Source organism: Lithobates pipiens, unplaced genomic scaffold (assembly GCF_037356315.1).
Source record: "Lithobates pipiens isolate NorthernLeopardFrog02 unplaced genomic scaffold, aLitPip1_a1.2 Scaffold_82, whole genome shotgun sequence".
NCBI lineage: Eukaryota > Metazoa > Chordata > Amphibia > Anura > Ranidae > Lithobates > Lithobates pipiens.
The window spans coordinates 1,158,115-1,178,478 of record NW_027507906.1 but is presented as its reverse complement, the minus strand read 5'-3'; the positions used below and the strand labels follow the sequence as shown (position 1 = coordinate 1,178,478).

General features: G+C 43.8%; 1 protein-coding gene across 1 annotated transcript in view; it reads left to right on the top strand.

The window, feature by feature from the left end:
- The first annotated feature begins 3 nt into the window (after positions 1-3).
- The window catches only part of LOC143973436 (uncharacterized), an 86,482-nt gene continuing 66,121 nt past the window's right edge, over positions 4-20,364 (top strand). Inside the window, exons 1-4 of the mRNA XM_077474417.1 lie at positions 4-55; positions 1,469-1,486; positions 9,238-9,486; positions 19,349-19,600. Coding sequence (XP_077330543.1) covers positions 4-55; positions 1,469-1,486; positions 9,238-9,486; positions 19,349-19,600 — 571 coding nt within the window. The remainder of the gene's footprint in view (positions 56-1,468; positions 1,487-9,237; positions 9,487-19,348; positions 19,601-20,364) is intronic.

Sequence of the window (20,364 nt, the reverse complement as noted above, 5' to 3'; positions counted from 1 at the left end):
AATATGGGTGGAGAGATGTATGGCCTTCAACTTCCATTTCAGATCATCCTCATCTGTAAGTATACAAATTCTCAATGCTCTCTCTGTATTTTCCTACATAGGTCTTTTAATATATATTTATTGTATACACTAAAGTGTAATTGTTTAGAATCATTTGAATATTTTTTTTCATTATAAATTAAAGTATACATTTATTCCCCAAAGTAGCATTAACTTAGTAGCACTAAAAATGATCACCAGTCTATTGAAAACATGATAACACTCTCTTGTATTTCATTGAACTCTTCAGGTTATTGGATTTTAGAGGAATAAAATAAAATAAATAATTCCCAGCAATTACAGTTTTTTTTTTAATGTTACTATTGATATGTCGAAATTCCAAACCACATGTCCCGTAGTTCTTCCTAGGGTTTCTATTTTCTTTGACCTTATGGTAAAGCTCTTCCCATAAGAGGTAGACAGAGTTGGGATCTGGCAGTCGTGCCGGCCAGTCCATCAAAGGCCATACGCCACCTTCCTTCACTCATGGTTTGCCATAGCTGAGAAGTATATTTAAGGTATTCTCCTGCCGTATTATGAAATGTGCGCTAATTAAGTGCTGACCACAGAGGGATGGTATGACATTAAAAATAGAGTTGGTGACCTTTTTTCATAAGATGTTATCAGGAGGCGCGGCTATGGCCATCCATTCTGCTCAATATATACTAATAATTAAATGAAGCCACACTGCACAATTATTCACAATTTAAAGAGGAAGTAAACTTCCTCTGCAAACTTTTACCTATAGGTAAGCCTATAATAAGGCTTACCTATAGATATTGAAAATATCTCCTAAACATGTACAGTTTAGGAGATATTTCCAGTGAATGCAGCCAATGACATCACTGGCGCTTGCGCTCTAAAGGAGCAGCCCATGTTTGCCGTTCCTTCCTAGCCCGTGCCGTGAACGACGGCTCCTACGCATGCGCGGGAGTGATGCCTTTGCAGCTTTGGCCAGTCACAGTGCCAGAGCCCACGAACCCGAAAGATGTTGGCCGTACACGAAGAGACACGCTGATGGCTGAAGCCAGCTGTGCAATACAGTGAGGATAGAAAAAAATGTGATGAATAATTTTTATGTGTAAAATAAGAGAAATGCATTTTTTAAAATTATTTTTTGTTAATTTGTCAGCTTCCCCATTAGATAAAGAGATAATTTATCATATAAGGATTAAGATGAAGACAAGGGAGGCAGGTTTGGGGAATTTGTATTTCAAAGCAAATAGCCACGTAAATTCAACTCCTGATATTTCTGGATCTATAGTAGAGATCATTTTGACATAACCAGTTTTCAGTGAAGGTCATCTCCTCATATGTGTTTTTTTTCTTCATATGCTCAGTTTTGAATTGACCAGGTTTGTGAAACATTTATTTTAAATAAACCACAGGCCTCATTTATAATACTTTTTTTCCTTGTTCCTTTTAACAGCTCTGATCGGACAGCTGGGTAAGTTCACATCTTTCATACATATATTGTTAGAAAATTATGTATAACAACCTTATGTTTTTTCAGTGTTTATATGATACAATCGTATACATACAAATGTTTTACAATTTAAACAAAATTCTTAAAAGAGACGTATGTATTTTTTTTTTTTGTTTTTTTTTTATATCCATAAATACCTAGGTGGATGCAGCATCGGCCTGTTGCTGCATCTGTCCCCCTGCCACCTCTTCACTGAGAACCGAGCCACCGAACACCGCCGATGACTCGGTTCTCTCACATTCCCCGAGCAGAGAGATGTTGCCTGTCAGTCAGCATCTCGCCTGCTCTGCTCCTCCGTGCTCATTGGAGTGCTGAGCTGTGGAAGGCCGGGGAGAAGCCATTTTAGCCCCAGAGCAGCAATACCTGGAAGAAGATGGACGCTCCGTACTACAGGGGACAGCGGTGACATCGCTGGCTCCTGTGTCAGGTAAGTGACACATATTGGGCTACTATGCGATGCATAGTAGCCCATTATGCTTTACATTTGCAGGGAGACAAAGAGGAAGTAAACCCATCAGGTTTAAGTCAAGATGACATGGTGACTCAACTGATAGAAGTGACGTCAGCGGAGAGGGGACTTCAGATCGCTCTCTGCTGAAAACAGGTCACAGGAGTGCAAAACGACCCATAGGAGAAACCCAGCCAAACGAGCCCAGGCTGGACTTCTCCTTTAATGATTTCCATTAGCCTTGCCCAGCTACCTCTCTATGGATGTCCTGATCCCCCACCATATCCATCCCCATCTCAATAGTACTTTTCACACTATCAGCCAATACAGAGAGCTGGATATGTCCCATAGACCAGTGGTTCTCAACCTCAGTCCTCAAGTACCCCAGACAGGGGTTTTGGGAATTTCTCTTAGATAAAATAACTGTCCAAAATACCAAGCCATTGACTCTGATTTAAAGCACCTAGATAAAGATAAAAGATAACCTGCAAAACATGGCCTGTTGGGGGTACTTGAGGACTGAGGTTGAAAACCACTGCCTAGACAAAAGAGAGAGGTGATTGAGTTGAGTATGTATTTTGGGACAATTGCCATGTATCAATAAATATCCTTTGAATGCATGGATTAAATACAAGCAATTTTTAAAGATAACCTGTCACAATACAAATATGGGACATTTTTTTGTCAGCACTTTTTATAAGGTCTTACTTTCTACAGTAGAGTATGTAGCGGCGGCCTCCTGAAGAGCACGAGTTATTTGTTTTTCAAAATGTAACTTTACCCAAACTACAGTTTGGTTTGGGTCTATTTGCCTAAATTTGACTTCTGTGTCAGTCTGACAGGGCTGTGAGATGTTCAGCTTGGCCACAAGGGGGCACTGTCTTTGGTGGCAGGTGTGGAACTATGGTAACTCTGGTTGGGCGTTTAATTTACTCTCTCTCTGAGTCAGGTCAGTGGGAGTGGCCCACTCACTGTGCCCTCTGGGATGGGGTATTTAAGATGCGGACGTCACGTTGTTCGGGGTTCCGGTCCAGTATGCTGTGCTGATTACATGGTCTTGGTCCTCCTGATCAGCCCCCAGGAAGGCTATGGCCTGGGGTGCGGATCCACCCGATTTTGATGCCTCGGGGTTGGCTAGCCCAAGGCAAGGGAACTAAGGAAGCCTGCCATAGCCTGCAATTATACAGTGCCTGCCACCAGGTGTCACTGAAGTGCATCGGGAAAATGTAGTGCTACAGTTCCTCATGTGATGAATCAACAAGTAAATGGGCGGAGCCATGCCCAGGAGGAGAAGATCCTAGTGTTCCACATGCCACGCACCACACCCAAGGCGGAGGAAGATGGCGGAGGGTGTTCAGAGCACACCCGCCATGCAGCGGTTACCTGACATGCAGGATCGGGTCCTAATTGACACCAGTATTCGGTTAGAGCTCACCAGAGGACTGACACTAGGAGTCATTAAAGGGATGGAAAGACTCTGTATGCTGTGTCCCGGATGTCGGAAAGCCAAACAGTCAGAGTCAGTGCTTGGGCACGGTATGGGCATTGTGGTGCCCAGTTAACCTGTCTGGGGCCGGTGCCGCAGGAAGTCAAATACTACTTAGCCATTCTCACAACCGGACTTTGTCTGCCGCAAGCACAGGTGACCCGGAGGGCTGTGGATTGGGGGTCACCTCAGGTACTGAAAAAGTACAGGTCCTTAGACAATTTGTTTGAGTGGTCATCCCCGGAAGAGGCCAATTCCAGCGGAGAGGAAGAATGGTTCCTCGAAAAGTTTCACCTCCGCTGGAGCTCCACCAGAGCTCCAGAGAGTCTACCAACCTTCCTACAACCCCCAGTACCCCCTTTTGTACTTTCTTCTCTTGTAAGTCCATAAATGCTCTTATCACCAGAGCATCCACCTATCAGCAATGGGCTATCAGAGCCTCTGACTTGTGTTCTGCGTGGGCGGGGAAGGCCCAAGGACTTACCAAGGCTCTCTAGGTTCCAAAGAGATTTGCAGAGGAGAGTTGCTCAGGAGTGGGGCCTGGATTATCCATACGTTCCAGACCGTGTTATGGAAACAGTTGAAACCTCCCGGGAACAGTGGGAGAATTATCTGGTCTGGGATTACTAATGTCCCTAAACCTCAACGGACACCTGATAGTGAGGTAAGGGTAAGGTTCCAGGACATTTACAGAGAATGGAAGTGCAGGAGGGCAATCTACAAAGAAAAAGTGCTGTTGGCGAAAGCAGGACAGAATACCCGCAGCTACTCCATCTCAGTGAAAGAACAAGGGGACAGTCGTAAGAGATTGCCGTACCCAAGGTATTAACTGTGAGCAGGACTACTGGTGAGGTAGCCATAGATGTACTCAAATGTATCCATGTTTAGTTGCAGAAGGGCAGATGAGTTAGGGTGGGTTTTCCCCAATGTGACTGCTCTGCAGGAGACTGCCATTCAGGGTGCCTGGCATTGACAAGAGACTCCTGTTTAGGAGCTGAACAGAAAGTTTTTTGCCTACTGGCATATGTGTTCATTTGCCTGGCATGCCTGCTCAAGTTGTGCTCTGCAGGAGGTCTGTTAGACTCCTCTTGAGGGAGTGACAATATTGGCAGTGACATACATGCCATTACAAAATGTAATTTGTTCGGATACCTGACAGGAGATGATAACCCCTTCTGTCTGGTACAGTGTAATGTTTATTTAGTTCATAGTTAGAAATGATTTCTGTTTTCTCTTAGATGGATTGGAGATGTGACAGATGTCAATCTACAGATGAAGGCCTACAGTAAGCAGAATATTCCTCCTGAGGGAGCAATGCTCTGGTTCTGTTTGTACGAAATGTTATCTGTAGGGACCTACAGCTAGGTTGTATAAATTGTACAGAATTTGTATTGTGACATTTTGTACTTTACTTTTGATGTTACCCCTTTTTACATTTCATTCCCTTTCCCCATCCCAATTGTATGTAATTGAGATGCTCTCTCCTCCTTTAACTACTTCCCACCCGGCTGATGTACATATACAGCCGGGTGGGAGCTCTCTCCTTCTGAATGGACGTTCAGGAACATCCTTTAAAAGGACCCGGACACGGTGCATCTCCGATCGGCAGGAGGGCTCTATGATTGGCCCTCCTGATCACATGACGGCCGTGTCAAATCATAGCCATCATGTGATGTAAACAAACAGTCGTTGCTAGGCAATCAGCTCTCTTCTCCTCACACGGAAGTTGTCGCTGAGGAGAGGAGAGCAGATCGCTGCAGCCGGCTGGTGATCAGCTGTTTTTACTCATTGATCACCAGTCCAGTGTAAACATACATGTAAAACACACATGTCCCCAAAACACACATGCCCCCACAACACAGATGTCCCCAAAACACAGATGTCCCCAAATAATAAAAACACATGCCCCCCACATATGTCCCACTAAAATCACATGTCCCAATGATTATCTGCACACATATGTCTGTGATCACCTGCACACATCTGTACATGATCATTTGCGTACATATGTCCGTGTTCACACAAACCAATTATTATACACTTAACAGAATTTTACCAAAAACATGTAGCAGAATATATTTTGGCTTCAATTTATGACAAAATTCGATTTTATTGGATTTCTTTTAAAATAAAAAGAAGAAAATATAGTTTTTTTCCAAACTTCCGCTATTTTTCTGCTTACAGTATATCACAAAAAAGAAAAAAAAAGCGTCATGAATAAATACCATCAAAATAAAGTTCTATTTGTGCAAACAAAATGATAAAAATTTCATCAGCGTAGCATGACCGCGCAATTGTCATTGAAAGTGTGAGAGCGCTGAAAGCTGAACATTGGTCTGGGAAGGAAGGGGGCGAAAGTACTTGGTATTGTAGTGGTTAACAAGGAGGTACTCCAAATTTATTCCCCACATCTGGGGACAGCTGTGATTTAAGTCGGGGGGGGGGGGGTGAATGTAGCATTCACTACCTAAAGGTAGGTGATCTGTAAGTATTCTTAGTGACAGGACTCAGTTTCAGGCCAAATTTAGCCAGGCTTGTGACTTCAGACAGGCCTGAGGGGCAGGCAGCTCATGTGCGGAGCTCTGACCAATCATTAATTTGTATTGGCAGAGGGGAGGGCTCTCATATAAGTTGGGGGTCACCTGCTTCCGGGGAGTTCTAGTTTGGGGGATGGAGAAAATCAGCATGAAGTAGCTAGTGGTAGCCTGGGTGTCTACGCCACGCGGAGGAGAGGAGAGATGGAGGAGTCATCAGGACGAAGTAGGAACTAAGCCGGTAACAAAGGAGGGCCATAGTTTGAAGACCCATACTGTAAACACCAACTTAATACAAAAAGTGTTATTGAGCATTGAAAAAAGAAGCCACACATTGTTGAGTAGAAAGCCTTTTACTCTGTGCATATTCACATGTGCCTTTTATAAAACATTTAGCGGAAAAAAAAACTAAATTTTTTTTTCAAAGTTTTACCTTGAAATTTTTAAACAAATACCGAAACAGTCATGTTTCCAAATATAACATACACAACTCTGGAACTTACAAAGTTCAACTTTGCAAAAAAGAAGGCAATATCAGAAATTTTCTAGTGTGATCTGGCCTTCATCAGATGGGGTGAAGCCACCCCTGTAAAAGCCAAATTTAGAAGATGCACACAAATTGTGAATCAAAATGGGGATTTCCTTTTCTGATCCCATACCTAATGTCAACATGTGCTATCTCCTATCATGGCGGATCAATTGATGTGTTTTGGGGCTCTCACCTTCTTGAGTTGGGAGGAAGGGGTTGCACCCACAAACTACGTACATTGAAATCCCCTGATGGCAGATAGCACATGTTGGTGATTGGTTGCTTAGGACCTAGCAACCAACCACCTGCGGGTTGACTAGAAAAGTTAAATTTGGCCAGCTCCTCCCCGGCCCTATGTCCTGGGCTGTGCTGCCTCTCAGTCTCCATTGTTCACTGATGACATCAGCAGAGGAGGCTGAAGGGGAGGGAGAGAGAAGGACCAAAGGAAAACGCTGAGGGTGGAGAGCGAAGCGGCAGCTAGCAGTAGGAGGAAGGGATTGGCATTGCAGACCTGTTCCCGGTCTACCTTTCACCAACCCCGATCGACAGGTACCCCGAGCTTGACGAGTTGCCGACCACCACTGTAGACCTTCTCTTGGGGTTGGAACATGCTCCCTGCAGTCTCATAGGTTGTAATTGTAGAGCCTACCCCACATTTCCGGGGGCCTGGTGGTGACCTCCAGAGGAAGGGAGGGCCAACATACTTCCTCAGGATGTAGGTTACTAGGCATGGTGGGTGATGAACAAGATAGAAAATTGGGCACCAGTCACAGGCAGGCACAGGGCACCCTTAGACAGGCAGACTCCTTAGACAAAAAAATAGAATATTTTAAAAGTTAAGGTGGACAGCAGTACAGGAAAAGAGCCTTTAACCTTAACCAGCACATCTGTACTTTTTAGAGTAGGCTGTCTCTGATGGCAACTGAATTTTACTCACAGCATCATACAGAATTCCTTGGATGAGTTCTCTCTTGAAGCTCTCCCAGCCACCTCATAGGTCCCCGGGCCATGAAGAGTCACCTCTGGTACTTCTCTAGAACTCCATCCCTCTCGGCATTGTTTCTCGGTATTGAGCAGGCTCTCTTCTGCAGAGTCTTGAACACCTGGATAGGCCTCAAACAGACCTAGCAGCCAGTGGGACTCCTGGAAAGGCCTCAGGCTTCAGGCCTAGCAGCCAGGAGCTTTTCCACACACACCCAGCCAGACCTCAGAAGACCTAGATCACCTGACCTTCTCCAAATAAATACCTTCTCCCAGCATTCATAGCGGCCAGTCTGATTGGCTGAGAAAGGTATGTTTATTCATAACCTGACCTCACTGTAGCGCATCATACTAATGCCAGAGGCGACAGTGCCACCTACTGAAAAAAAGGGAGAAGCAACAGCTGAAACAGGAGTAGGAGAAAAGCCATTTGACCGCTAAACACTACAAATTAGCAAGGCTGGTGGCTACCCAGCACAACTAAATTTACCTGTAGCCCTGCTTTGGTACACATAATTGCTACATAATTGATTCCTGGCAACCTATAGATTGATGAGAGAATCAGACATCAGTTCCAATCTCTGGGGATGTAGGAATCAAGCATGAATTTCTATGGAGACCTGATTGCTGACTTCCATGTCGGAAGTAGGGTTGTAACCTTTTCTCCAACCTGAAACACTTAAGCGGCGCACAGGATTTTTATTTTTTTTGTAGTATACACTATAGGATTGCAAAAGATCTGGGACAGCTTTGGGTGCCCCAAGGAGAGTAGTAATGTGACGCACAGTGTGCTGCGGCAAAGAGGGTGTGTGGCCAATATGTGTTAAAAGTGGAAGGGGCGTGGTTAAATAAAACAAAAAAATTCTTGTCTCCATAAAATAATCTTAGATTGCTGTTCCACAGGTAAGTCTCTCATAGACTGTAAGTTTTCTGCTACATGTTTTTGGCCAAAAAAAAAGCGTATATTGATTGATTATAATGTCTACAAGCTATGGGATATATTTATGGAATTTTTATCAATTTATTATTTTTTTATTAGTAATGGCGGCGATTGCCAACTTATAGTGGGACTGCGTTATTGCCACAAATCAGATACTAACTAAGTGAACTTTTGACACTTATTGGGGAACCAGTGACACCAATACAGTGATCAGTGTTAAAAATATCCACGTCACTGTACTAATGACACTGGCTGGGAAGGGGTTAACATCAAAGGCGATTAAAGGGTGTGCCTAAAATGTGCATGGTTACTGTGTGGGAGGTACTTGTACTGTGGGAAAGCACAGATCTCTGATTTTGGTTTTCAGGAACACAGGATCACTACCTTCCCTACTGACAGAACGGCAATCTGCTTTGTTTACATAGGCAGTTTGCTGTTCTGCTTGTGTCCCGAATGATCGGTGGGATCTGGTAGACTTTGAGTCCGCCAGACACCGCTGATTGGTTCGCACTGTGTCCAATCACAGCGAGCGGGTCGCCATTAGTGTGCATGCGTGCCCCAGACTCAAAAGTGGAGGATCATGTACTAAGTACGTGATCCTGCACAGGAGAGCCGATTTGTGGTCGTATGTGCACAGTGGTCCTAAAGAGGTTAAAACAGTAATTTGGTCAAATCCAGGTGTCTACTTTGGACTGACCCTTTCATTTTTGTACATGTACAATAACTACAGTTCCTTTTGCCTAACCGGCAGGTAGATGTTTCCGTTTTTTATAGTTACTGTTATTATCTTACAGGATCTGCAGCAAGACCAGTGGTGACCTTCACTCCGAACTGGAAAAAAATCCACGTAGGACAATCTCTAACAATGACCTGTAATGTGGAGCCTCCTGCACCTTTTTATTACTGGTACCGTAATAACAATTGGATATCTAGAGGGAAGAACTATGTGACTGATTCTGCTAGGGCAGGAGAGAGTGGGGATTATAAGTGCCAGACCAGTAATGGCGGTACAAGTGAGATCGTCACACTGAGCGTTATCTATGGTAAGATAATATGGACATTTATTATGTTGTCTTCATTTGTCACTATCCAGTGGTGCCCCCCCCCCCTTCCAAGCAGTCACAAAAAAAAGAAAATGTAAAAAAATTATTTTATTTTTAAAGCTGGCCCTTTAAAAAAATACAAAAAAAAGGTCCTTAAGTGCACTGTGTTCAGACGCCGGACACAGTGAACCTATGGGAAGAGCCACGTCTATGCAATCACGATATTGCAGACGTGGCACTTCATTTGCGGGTGTTTAGCCTGCCTTGCGGCGATCTCTGAAGCGCCGGGTAGCTTGTAGTACTCGTGGTATATAATACTACAGCCGGGCGGTTTTATTGACATCTGAGTTTTATGTCACTTCCTGTTTTCTCTCTGCAATTGCGCCCAGGAGAGAGGAAGGAGACACCGCTGGAGAGGACAACACACAGCAAGGTAAGTAATGGGGGAGTGGGGTTTGATGTGACACAGGCAGGCTGCTGCAATTTGGTGGTGACACATGCTGCTGCAATTGGTGGAGACACATGCTGCTGCAATTTGGTGGGACACGTGCTGCTGCAATTTGGTGGGACACATGCTGCTGCAATTTGGTGCTGACACAGGCTGTTGCAATTGGTGCTGACACATGCTGCTGCAATTGATGGTGACACATGCTGCTGCAATTTGGTGGTGACACATGCTGCTGCAATTTGGTGGTGACACATGCTGCTGCAATTGGTGGAGACATATGCTGCTGCAATTTGGTGGGACACATGCTGCTGCAATTTGGTGGGACACATGCTGCTGCAATTTGGTGATGACACAGGCTGCTGCAATTGGTGCTGACACATGCTGCTGCAATTGATGGTGACACATGCTGCTGCAATTTGGTGGTGACATATGCTGCTGCAATTTGGTGGTGACACATGCTGCTGCAATTTGGTAACACAGGCTGCTGCAATTGGTGGTGAAACATGCTGCTGCAATTGATGGTGACACATGCTGCTGCAATTTGGCGGTGACACATGCTGCTGCAATTTGGTGGGACATATGCTGCTGCAATTTGGTGGGATGCATGCTGCTGCAATTTGGTGGTGACACATGCTGCTGCAATTGGTGCTGACACATGCTGCTGCAATTGATGGTGACACATGCTGCTGCAATTTGGTGGTGGCACATGCTGCTGCAATTTGATGGTGACACATGCTGCTGAAATTTGGTGACACAGGCTGCTGCAATTGGTGGTGAAACATGCTGCTGCAATTGATGGTGACACATGCTGCTGCAATTTGGTGGTGGCACATGCTGCTGCAATTTGATGGTGACACATGCTGCTGAAATTTGGTGACACAGGCTGCTGCAATTGGTGGTGAAACATGCTGCTGCAATTGATGGTGACACATGCTGCTGCAATTTGGTGGTGACACATGCTGCTGCAATTTGGTGGGACATATGCTGCTGCAATTTGGTGGGATGCATGCTGCTGCAATTTGGTGGTGACACATGCTGCTGCAATTGATGGTGACACATGCTGCCATAGACAGCAGTGCCCGTTTTCGGGCAAATATCTCCTAAACCATATAGGTTTAGAAGATATTGCTTGGACCTACAGGTAAGCCTTAATCTAGGCTTACCTGTAGGTCAAAGTGGTTTGTAAGGGTTTACAACCACTTTAATGCTAGTATACATCGCATACTAGCACATTATGAAAGACTTACCTGAAGAAAAAAAGCCCTTCTGGGTGCACTGTCACCGCTGTTTCTAAACAAAATATCTCCTAAATGGTGCATGTTTAGAAGATATTTACTTGTCCTATAGGTAAGCTTTATAGACTTACCCATAGGTAAAAATCAACTATGGGAGTTTACTTCTACTTTAACCACTCCAGCCTCGGAAGAATTTATCCCCTTCCTGACCAGAGCACTTTTTACGATTCGTCACTTTAACTGACAATTGCGCGGTCATGCGACGTGGCTCCCAAACAAAATTGATGTCCTTTTTCCCCCACCCCTGCGGTTTTTATTTTTTGCGCTACAAACTAAAAAGAGCGACAATTTTGAAAAAAATACATTATTTTTTACTTTTTTCTCTAATAAATATCCCCCAAAAATATATAAAAAAACAATTGTTTTCCTCAGTTTAGGCCGATACGTATTCTTCTACATATTTTTGGTAAAAAAAAAATCGCAAAATAAGCGATTATTGATTGGTTTGTTATAGTGTTTACAAAATAGGGGATGGTTTTATGGAATTTTTATTTAAATGGCGGCGATCAGTGATTTTTATCGTGACTGCGACATTATGGCTGCATGCACCCCCCCCCCCCCCCAGCCCGGAGCACCTTGTCCCCATATTGATGAGGACAAGGGCCTCTTCCTGGCAACCCTGGCCGTTGGTTGTCGAAGTCTGCGGGCGGGGGCTTATCTGAATCTAGGAGCCCCCTTTAATATGTGGAGCCCCAGATAACGGCCCCCCACCCTATGTGAATGAGTATGGGGTACATCGTACCCCTACTCATTCACCTGGGGAAAAATGTGTCAATAAAAAAACACACTACACAGGTTTTTAAAGTAATTTGTTAGGCAGCTCCGAGGGTCTCTTCCGACTTCTGGGTTCTCTTCTGACTTCTCTGTGCTCTCCGGTGTCTTCTGTCGGGCTCCACCGCTATCTTCTTCTCTTTTGCCTGCTCTTTTGCTAGCGGTTGCCCGGTTTTCTTCGTTGTCTTCTTCCCTCTTCTCTTCTTCTGATGTTGACTCGACGTTCTCTCTCACTGAAATGCTGTGTGCGTGGTGTGTGCATTTTTCCCCAGGTGAATGAGTAAGGGTATGGTGTACCCCATACACATTCACATAGGATGGAGGGCCGGGATGTGTGGGCCCACATATTAAAGGAGGCTCCCAGATTCCGATAAGCCCCCCGCCCACAGACCTCAACAACCAATGGCTAGGGTTGTCGGGAAGAGGCCCTTGTCCTCATCAACATGGGCTCCCCCTGCCCCAAAGCACCAACCCCCCCATGTTGAGGGCATGTGGCTTGGTATGGTCCCGGAGAGGGGGGCGCTTGCTTGCCTCCCTTTCTTTTTTTTTTAATCTTTATTTAAATTTTTTCCATACAAAAAGTATAAAACATAGTATACATATACATATGCATCCTACTACCCCCCCCCCCCCCCCCCTATAGCCCTACTACCTCTTCATATTTCTTCGTTGATTTAAACAGTTTCCATTGCTTCCATTTCTTTCGAAATTTCTTTTCCCCGCTCTCCTCATCCTCTTCCCATCCCTCCATTCTATACATGTCCTCTACTTTACCTATCCATTCCCTCAATTTTGGGGCTTCCGCCTGTCTCCAGTTTTTTGGTATCAAGCTCTTTGTTACGTTTATTAAGTTTCCTATGAGGCCTTCTTTGTACTTTTGAGTTGGGGTGTCTGTACCATGGAAAAGACATGTCCATGGGTTTTCTAGTACCTGAGTTCCTGTTATTATTTTTATTAAAGTTAATGTTTCTCTCCAGTAATTTCTAATTTTTGGGCATTCCCACCAGATATGTGCCGCAGTCCCTTGCTGTCCACACCCTCTCCAGCACATCCCGAGTTGCTCTTCCTGATATCTCCTCATCTTGTCTGGTGTCCTATACCATCTAGCAAGGCTTTTATAATTCATTTCTATTGTATTAAGATTTTTCGATGTCCCGTGTGTTAAGTGTAAGATTTTTTCTAAATTCTGTTTCTCCCCTCGTGGCCCTATTTCTTCTTCCCACTTTTTTATATATATAGGTACCTCCGTCTCGTCCACTTCTCCCAGCATCTTGTATATCTGTGAGATATTTACTCTTATTATTTTCCCCTCACATATCCGCTCTAAGGCGTTAAGGTCTGTTCCACTTCTCAGTGGTTGTGGCAATGATGAGACAAAATGTCTGAGCTGGAGGTACCTCCATCCGTCTATATCCATGTACTCCTGTAGTGTTTCTAACGTGTTTATTTTACCCGCTTTTATTATGTGTCTCAATTGAATATCTTCTCTTCTAATCCAGTGTCCTCCCATAGTGCTCTTCCCCGGTGGAAATAAATTATTTTCTTTTAATGCCATTAGTGGAGAGTTGTATTTCCACTTATTATGCTTGTGAATTCCATCCCATATTCTAAAAACGTTTTTTGTGAGTGCAAGTGTTGTTGGTCCGAGTGATCTGTGTTTTGGGGGTATCCAAATTTCCTTTCCTAATCGTGTCTCTGCAGCGCTGTGTTCTATTGCCACCCATCTTTTTTCATTATCTAATTTTGTCCACTCCACCACCCGTGTTAATACTATAGATTCGTAATATTTCTTAAAATCCGGTACTTTTAGACCTCCCCTCTCTTTTCCCAGTTGTAATACCTTTAAGGCTATTCTAGGCTTCTTATTTTTCCAGATGAGCTTGGTTATTAGACGTTTAATAGTATTAAAGTAGACTGGGGGAATATATATCGGTAACATCTGTAACTTATATAATATTTTTGGTTGTATGATCATCTTAAGGGCATTTATCCGGCCAAACCAGGACAATGGTTTCGTCATTATTTTTTTTGTGTCTTCTCTTACTTCGTCCAGTAGGGGGATATAGTTTATCTCATAGATTTTCTTTATTGAGGCTGCCAGCTTTATACCTAAATATTTAATTTCCTTTTTCCATAGGAAGGGAAATTTGCCCTTGATATCCTGTTCTTCCCCACTGCTCGTGCTGACACTTAAAACCTCTGTTTTTTTTAAATTTATTTTAAAATTTGATAGATCTCCATATTGCTCGATACTCTTTACCAAATTTGGCATGGAGATTCTAGGTTTTGTCACATAAAATAGGACATCGTCCGCAAATGCGGCTACCTTATGAACCTCTTCCCCCAGCTCAATTCCTCCTATATCGGGATTTTTCCTCACTGTCTCCAGCAGTGGTTCCAAAGTCAACACGAACAGTATGGGTGACAGTGGGCAACCCTGTCTAGTCCCATTGTACATTCTAAAGGGGTCAGACAAGTTGCCGTTTACCCTTACCACTGCCATTGGGCACTCATAGAGTGTCTTTATCCAACTCAGGATTCGGATACCAAATCCCATTTCTTTCAACGTGCCCAGCATAAATCCCCAGTCTACTCGGTCAAATGCTTTTTCTGCATCTATTGACAAGAGAAGACTGGGGATTTTGCTCTCTTGGGCTTTCTGGAGAAGCAATAGTGTCCTCACTCCATTATCCCTTCCCTCTCGGCCCCCCACGAACCCCACTTGATCTGGGTGGACCAAGTTCGGAACTATTTTTTTCATTCTAGTAGCTAGTATTTTTGCGAATAATTTTATGTCGGTATTTAATAATGAGATTGGTCTATAGTTTGAACATATCATACCTTCCTTCCCTTCTTTCAATATTGTGGAGATAATTGCTAGAGAGGCTTCCTTACCCAGTCCGTATTTTATATCTAGGCCGTTAAAATATGCACATAACCTTGGTGACAAAATTTCCCCAAATTTTTTATAATATTCTATTATATAGCCGTCCGGGCCCGGGCTTTTCCCTCCTGTTGTTTCTTTTATTGCTTGGTTTACTTCGGATGTTGTTATAGGAGAATCCAATTCCTGTACTATTTCCTGTGATAGTGTAGGGACCTTAGCGTTTATTATATATTCTTTGATTTTCCTCTTTCTAATATTCTCTTGCTGCTCTGTCTCCTTTTTTCTCACCCAATATAATTGCTCGTAGTATTCTCTAAATACCTCCGCTATATCTTCAGTCTTATATTTGATCTCGTTTTTTTTATCTATTATTTTCTCAATATAATTTTTTGCTTTCTTTTTCCTCAATATCCTAGCTAAACTCTTGCCATTCTTGTTTCCCAAGAAATATCGCTCTTTCGTTATTTTATGATATTCTCTCCTTACTTCTTGCTCTATTGTTTCCTCCAGCTCTAGTTTTTTTATAGCTAGATTCCGTTGTAGCCCCTGTATCTGTCCCTTTCCATTTTGTTTCTCTATTTTGTGTTTTAATTCTAATCTCCTAATTTCTTCTCTTAATTCCTTTACCTTTTTATTCCTTTCTTTTTTTCTTTTTGCCCCAAGTGAGATATATATTCCTCTTATGTAAGCCTTATGGGCCTCCCATAGTATGTTCTCCGCCATCTCGTCCTTCCCATTTGAGGCAAAAAAAAATTGCAGCTCCTTTCTTATTGTTTCCTCTCCTTCTACGTCTAATAGATCTTTATTTAGTTTCCAGGTAAATGGGGGTTTCTTTACCTCTGGGATTTTAATTCTCATGGTTACAGGCGCGTGGTCCGACAGAGTCCTAGTTCCGATGTCCGTATCTACCACTTCCTCCAATAGCTGATGTTCCACCAGCCAATAATCTATCCTGGTGTACGTCCCATGCACGGGGGAGTAGAACGAATAATCTCGTTTCTTCGGATGTTGTATTCTCCACACATCTATCAGCTGTAATTCGGTCATCCGTTGTTTAATTACATTTCGCTGCATGTTCGCCGTCTCCCGTGCATGGGACGAACTATCCAGTCTCGGATTTATCGGAAAATTCAGGTCTCCTGCCACAATCACCCTCCCCTCCTTAAATTCCCAAAGTTTTCCCAGTATCTTTCTCAGATAAGTTATTGGATTCTTATTCGGACTATATATATTTGCCAAGGTATATTTTATTCCCCATAGTTTTCCTTTTAGAAACAGGAACCTCCCTTCCGGGTCTCCCATCCTGCCCTCTACTATAAATTGGATATCCCGGCCTATCCCCACTGCTACCCCCCTTGTTCTACTTGAGACTGAGTCTCCATAGAACCAGGTCGGGTATCTTGGGGAGTACAGTCTAATTTTACTTTCATGGGTTAAGTGCGTTTCCTGTAAGAACACGATCTCTGCATTAAGTTGCTCCAATTCTCTTAGTATCTTAAACCGTTTGTTAGCTACATTTAGACCTCTCACATTATACGACACACAGTTTACCATTGTCATGTTGGAACCCAAATAATGCCCTTTACTCGAAATCTTGAGCTATAGGTTATTCTCCTCTCTCCCTCCCCCCCCTCCTCCCCCGCCCCCCCCACCCTCCTCTCCCACCCCCCCACCCTCGTCCCCCCCATGGCCCATCTCCGGGCCTCTTGCATCCAACCTGGATATATCCCCGTCCTGGTGTCTGCACCTCTTCCCTTGAGGTGGAGACCCCAACCCGGCGCCCCGTGTGCACCTCCCCGGGTCCTGGGATCCCGGGGTGGGCCCTAAAGAGAGAGACCCTTCCCCAGCCCCCCCCACCCCCCCCCCCCCCCAGTAAACAGCTTCCACCACCTCAATGTACTTCCATAACTTTAGAGCAGCCTTTTTACTACTTCTTCCCTCCCCCCCCTCCCTATACCCCCCGCCACCCCCCCTCTCCCCCCGGTAGCTCCTCTCTTATTAACCCTTCATACTCTTTTGGAATTGGTATCTGTAGGTTTTTACAAAAGTCCTGCATATCTTCCAAAAATCTCAACCTTACTGTCTTCCCATCTCTGTGTACTATTAATGCTGCGGGGAATCCCCAGCTATATCTAATGTTTAGTTCTCTTAGTTGATCCAGCAGTGGTTTGAGCTTTCTTCTTCTTATTAGGGTCTCCGCTGATAAGTCCGCAAACACTTGTAAAGTCTTTTGTTCGTACTGTAGAGGAGGTCCCTTCCTAAGATTATTCCATATTTTTTCTTTGTCTGAGTACTTATGGAACTTAATAAGCACATCCCGTGGCATGTCCTCTTTTAGCCCAGGTGGTTTCCTCACTCTGTGTACTCTATCAATTTTTATCTTTTCTGCCTCTCCTCTCTCCAGTAGGGGGTTAAATATCCTCTTCATTTTTTCCTCCAGATCTTCTCCATTTTGCTCTGGTATAGCCCTTATCTTCAAATTTTGGCGCCTATTTTGGTTTTCTTGCGCCTCCATTTTATAACAACATTCTTTCTGTTGTCTTTGCAGCTCTTTCATTTGTGTTTTTAGCCCAGCTATCTCCAGTGTTTGTCTCTCCGCTTTCTCTTCTACCTCTTCTACCCTTTTTAACAGATGTCCCAAATCCATACGTACGTTGGAGACCTCACTTTTTATCAGGTTTTCCATTCTCTCGAACATTGCTAACATATCCAACTTAGTAGGCATTAGGGATTCACTCCTCAGATCTTCCCCCTCTGTAATCTCCGTCTCTATTCCCATGTTCTCCTGTATCTTTTCTCCTTGGGCCCCCTTTAATTTAGCTGCCTCTTTTCTTGCGCCTTTGTTTACCTGAGCTGTTTTTTTTTCCATACTGGGACTTCTGGTGTTCCCTTCTTTAGTTGTTAAATATTTCTGGATTGAGCTTGCGTTTGCACTTGAATTTAAACTTTCTCTGGGGGTTTTGGGTTCTGTTACTTTTTGGGATCGGCCTTTCATTATTTCTTTTGGGCTCACACCCCCTCCGGCTTACCCCTCTCCCGTGTGCTTATCCCTCTGGGATTTATAATATATTCCTCCTTCCCCTCCTCCTTTCCTTGTGTATGTTTCCAGACAAAAAAGGAAGAGAGAGACCTCTCTTTGATAGTCGATAACTCTGGACCCCGGAGATTCGTCGCTGGATAGCAAGAGTGGATTAGCACCGCTGGAATCTTTTTTTTATTTTTTTCATTTTTAATAAAGGAATTTTTCAAAAGTGTGTTTGTCTTATTTAACCATTTTGACACTTTCTTTGTGAAATGGTAGGGGTACTTTTGTACCCCCTTACCATTTCAAACAGGGGGGGCCGGGATCTGGGGGTCCCCTTGTTAAAGGGGGCTTCCAGATTCTGATAAGCTCCCTGCCCGCAGACCTTCACAACCAACGGCCAGGATTGTGAGGATGAGGCCCTTGTCCTCATCAACATGGGGACAAGGTGCTTTGAGGGGTCACAGACCCCCAAAGCATCCTCCCAATGTTGAGGGTATGTGGCCTGGTACGGTTCAGGAGGGAGGGGGGGCCGCTCTCTCGTCCCCCCCTCTTTTCCTGCAGCCTGCCAGGTTGCGTGCTCGGATAAAGGGTCTGATATGGATTTTTAGGGGGACCCCCACGTCAATTTTTTTTTAATTTGATGCGGGGTTCCCCTTAATATCCATATCCGACTTGAAGGGTCTGGTATGGATATTTAGGGGGACCCCCACGTCAATTTTTTTTTAAAATTTGACACGGGGTTCCCCTTAATATCCATGTCAGACCTGAAGGGCCTGGTAATTGAATTTAGGGGAACCCCCACGCTTTTTTTTTTTTTTTTTTTTTTAATCAATGAATGAATGAATTGTCGGCTAATACAGAGAACACTCATTGACTGTTCTCTGTATTACGGGAGCCGACAATATAGCCGCAAGTGATTTTAAAAGACTTTTTTTCCTGCACAAATGACACTTTGTGCAGGGACAGTTCTAAGCACCAGAAACATGCGCCCCTTCACAGGCATACTATAGATACCCCCTAGCTACGAAATTTAAAGGAATATTACACTTTTATTGTTTCACTTTAATCATTATTAAAATCACTGCTCCTGAAAAAACGGCCGTTTTTAAAACTTTTTTTGCATTGATCCATGTCCCCTGGGGCAGGACCCAGGTCCCCAAACACTTTTTAGGACAGTAACCTGCATATTACCCTTTAAAATGAGCACTTTAGATTTCTCCCATAGACTTGTATAGGGTGTTCCGGCTTTTCGAATTTGCTGCGAACAGCCCAAATTGTTCACTGTTCGCTGAACAGGCGAACAGGCAATGTTCGAGTAGAACATGAGTTCGACTCGAACTCGAAGCTCATCCCTACTCCCAACACAAAATGATATGTTTCCCTCAATGGTGGGTCATCACATCCTCAGATATAACAAATCTCATGTTGTGTTTCAGGTCGGGTCATCCTTCAGGCTCCTCTCTATGTATATGAAGGTGACAACATATCTCTCCGATGTTCCAGTCCATCTGGATCACTGGCAACAGAGACAATATTCTACAGGAACAATCAGACAATCTTGAACTCCACCACCAATGATACTTTACAATTAAAATATACAGACCTGAAAGCCACCTACAGTTGCTCGAGACAAGTCCTGACTACTATCACTTATACTTACATTGCTGCAACCACAATTTCCTATACAGGTAAATCCTGCTGCGTGAATTTAGATTTGTAATTTGCAAAATGCTAATCAGTAAATGAAAATGATCTGATTACAAATGAAATGTAAAACCAGCCATAGATGGAGCGATTGTCTTTCCTGCAACCATGATTTGCAGAAAATCGCTTGATTCCCTCCCGCAGAGCTATGGATGGTGGCTCATGGGAAGCATCCAGCTTAGAAAACACATAGTGATTATTGCTATTGATAATTTCATGAAAAATCCAACATGCTGATTGTACCCAAGTTGATTGATCGATCAACTAGAGCACAATCAGCCTGCCGATACATGGTTCAAATCTCGGCCAGCCCCTGCTGAACCAGCCAAGATTCAAGTCTGTAGATTACAGTCTATGGCCGGCTTAAAGGCAAAGTTCACAATTTTTTTTCTGAAACCCAGCTCTCCTATGTAGCAATATACCATTAATGTACTTCTGTTGCACAAAAATACATTGAAGAATTAGTCCACATTGACGAAGGGTCCTATGTGTCTTTTGCTCCGAATCAGGTGCGAATTAAGGCAGAAATTCTGATCTGATTTGCACCTGAATCGGTGTACAAGGACGCAACGGACCCCCTGTTGTAAACCGCGGCCGCAGCAAGTGTGAACCCAGCCTTAGAGGGGATGTTCTGAGAAGGGAGGAGATGAAAGTAGAACTATAGAATTGTATTTGTGAAGATGGAGGACATTAGGGAATCGGGCTCTGATTATCTCCACTATATAACTTTACCAAAAATAACCTTACC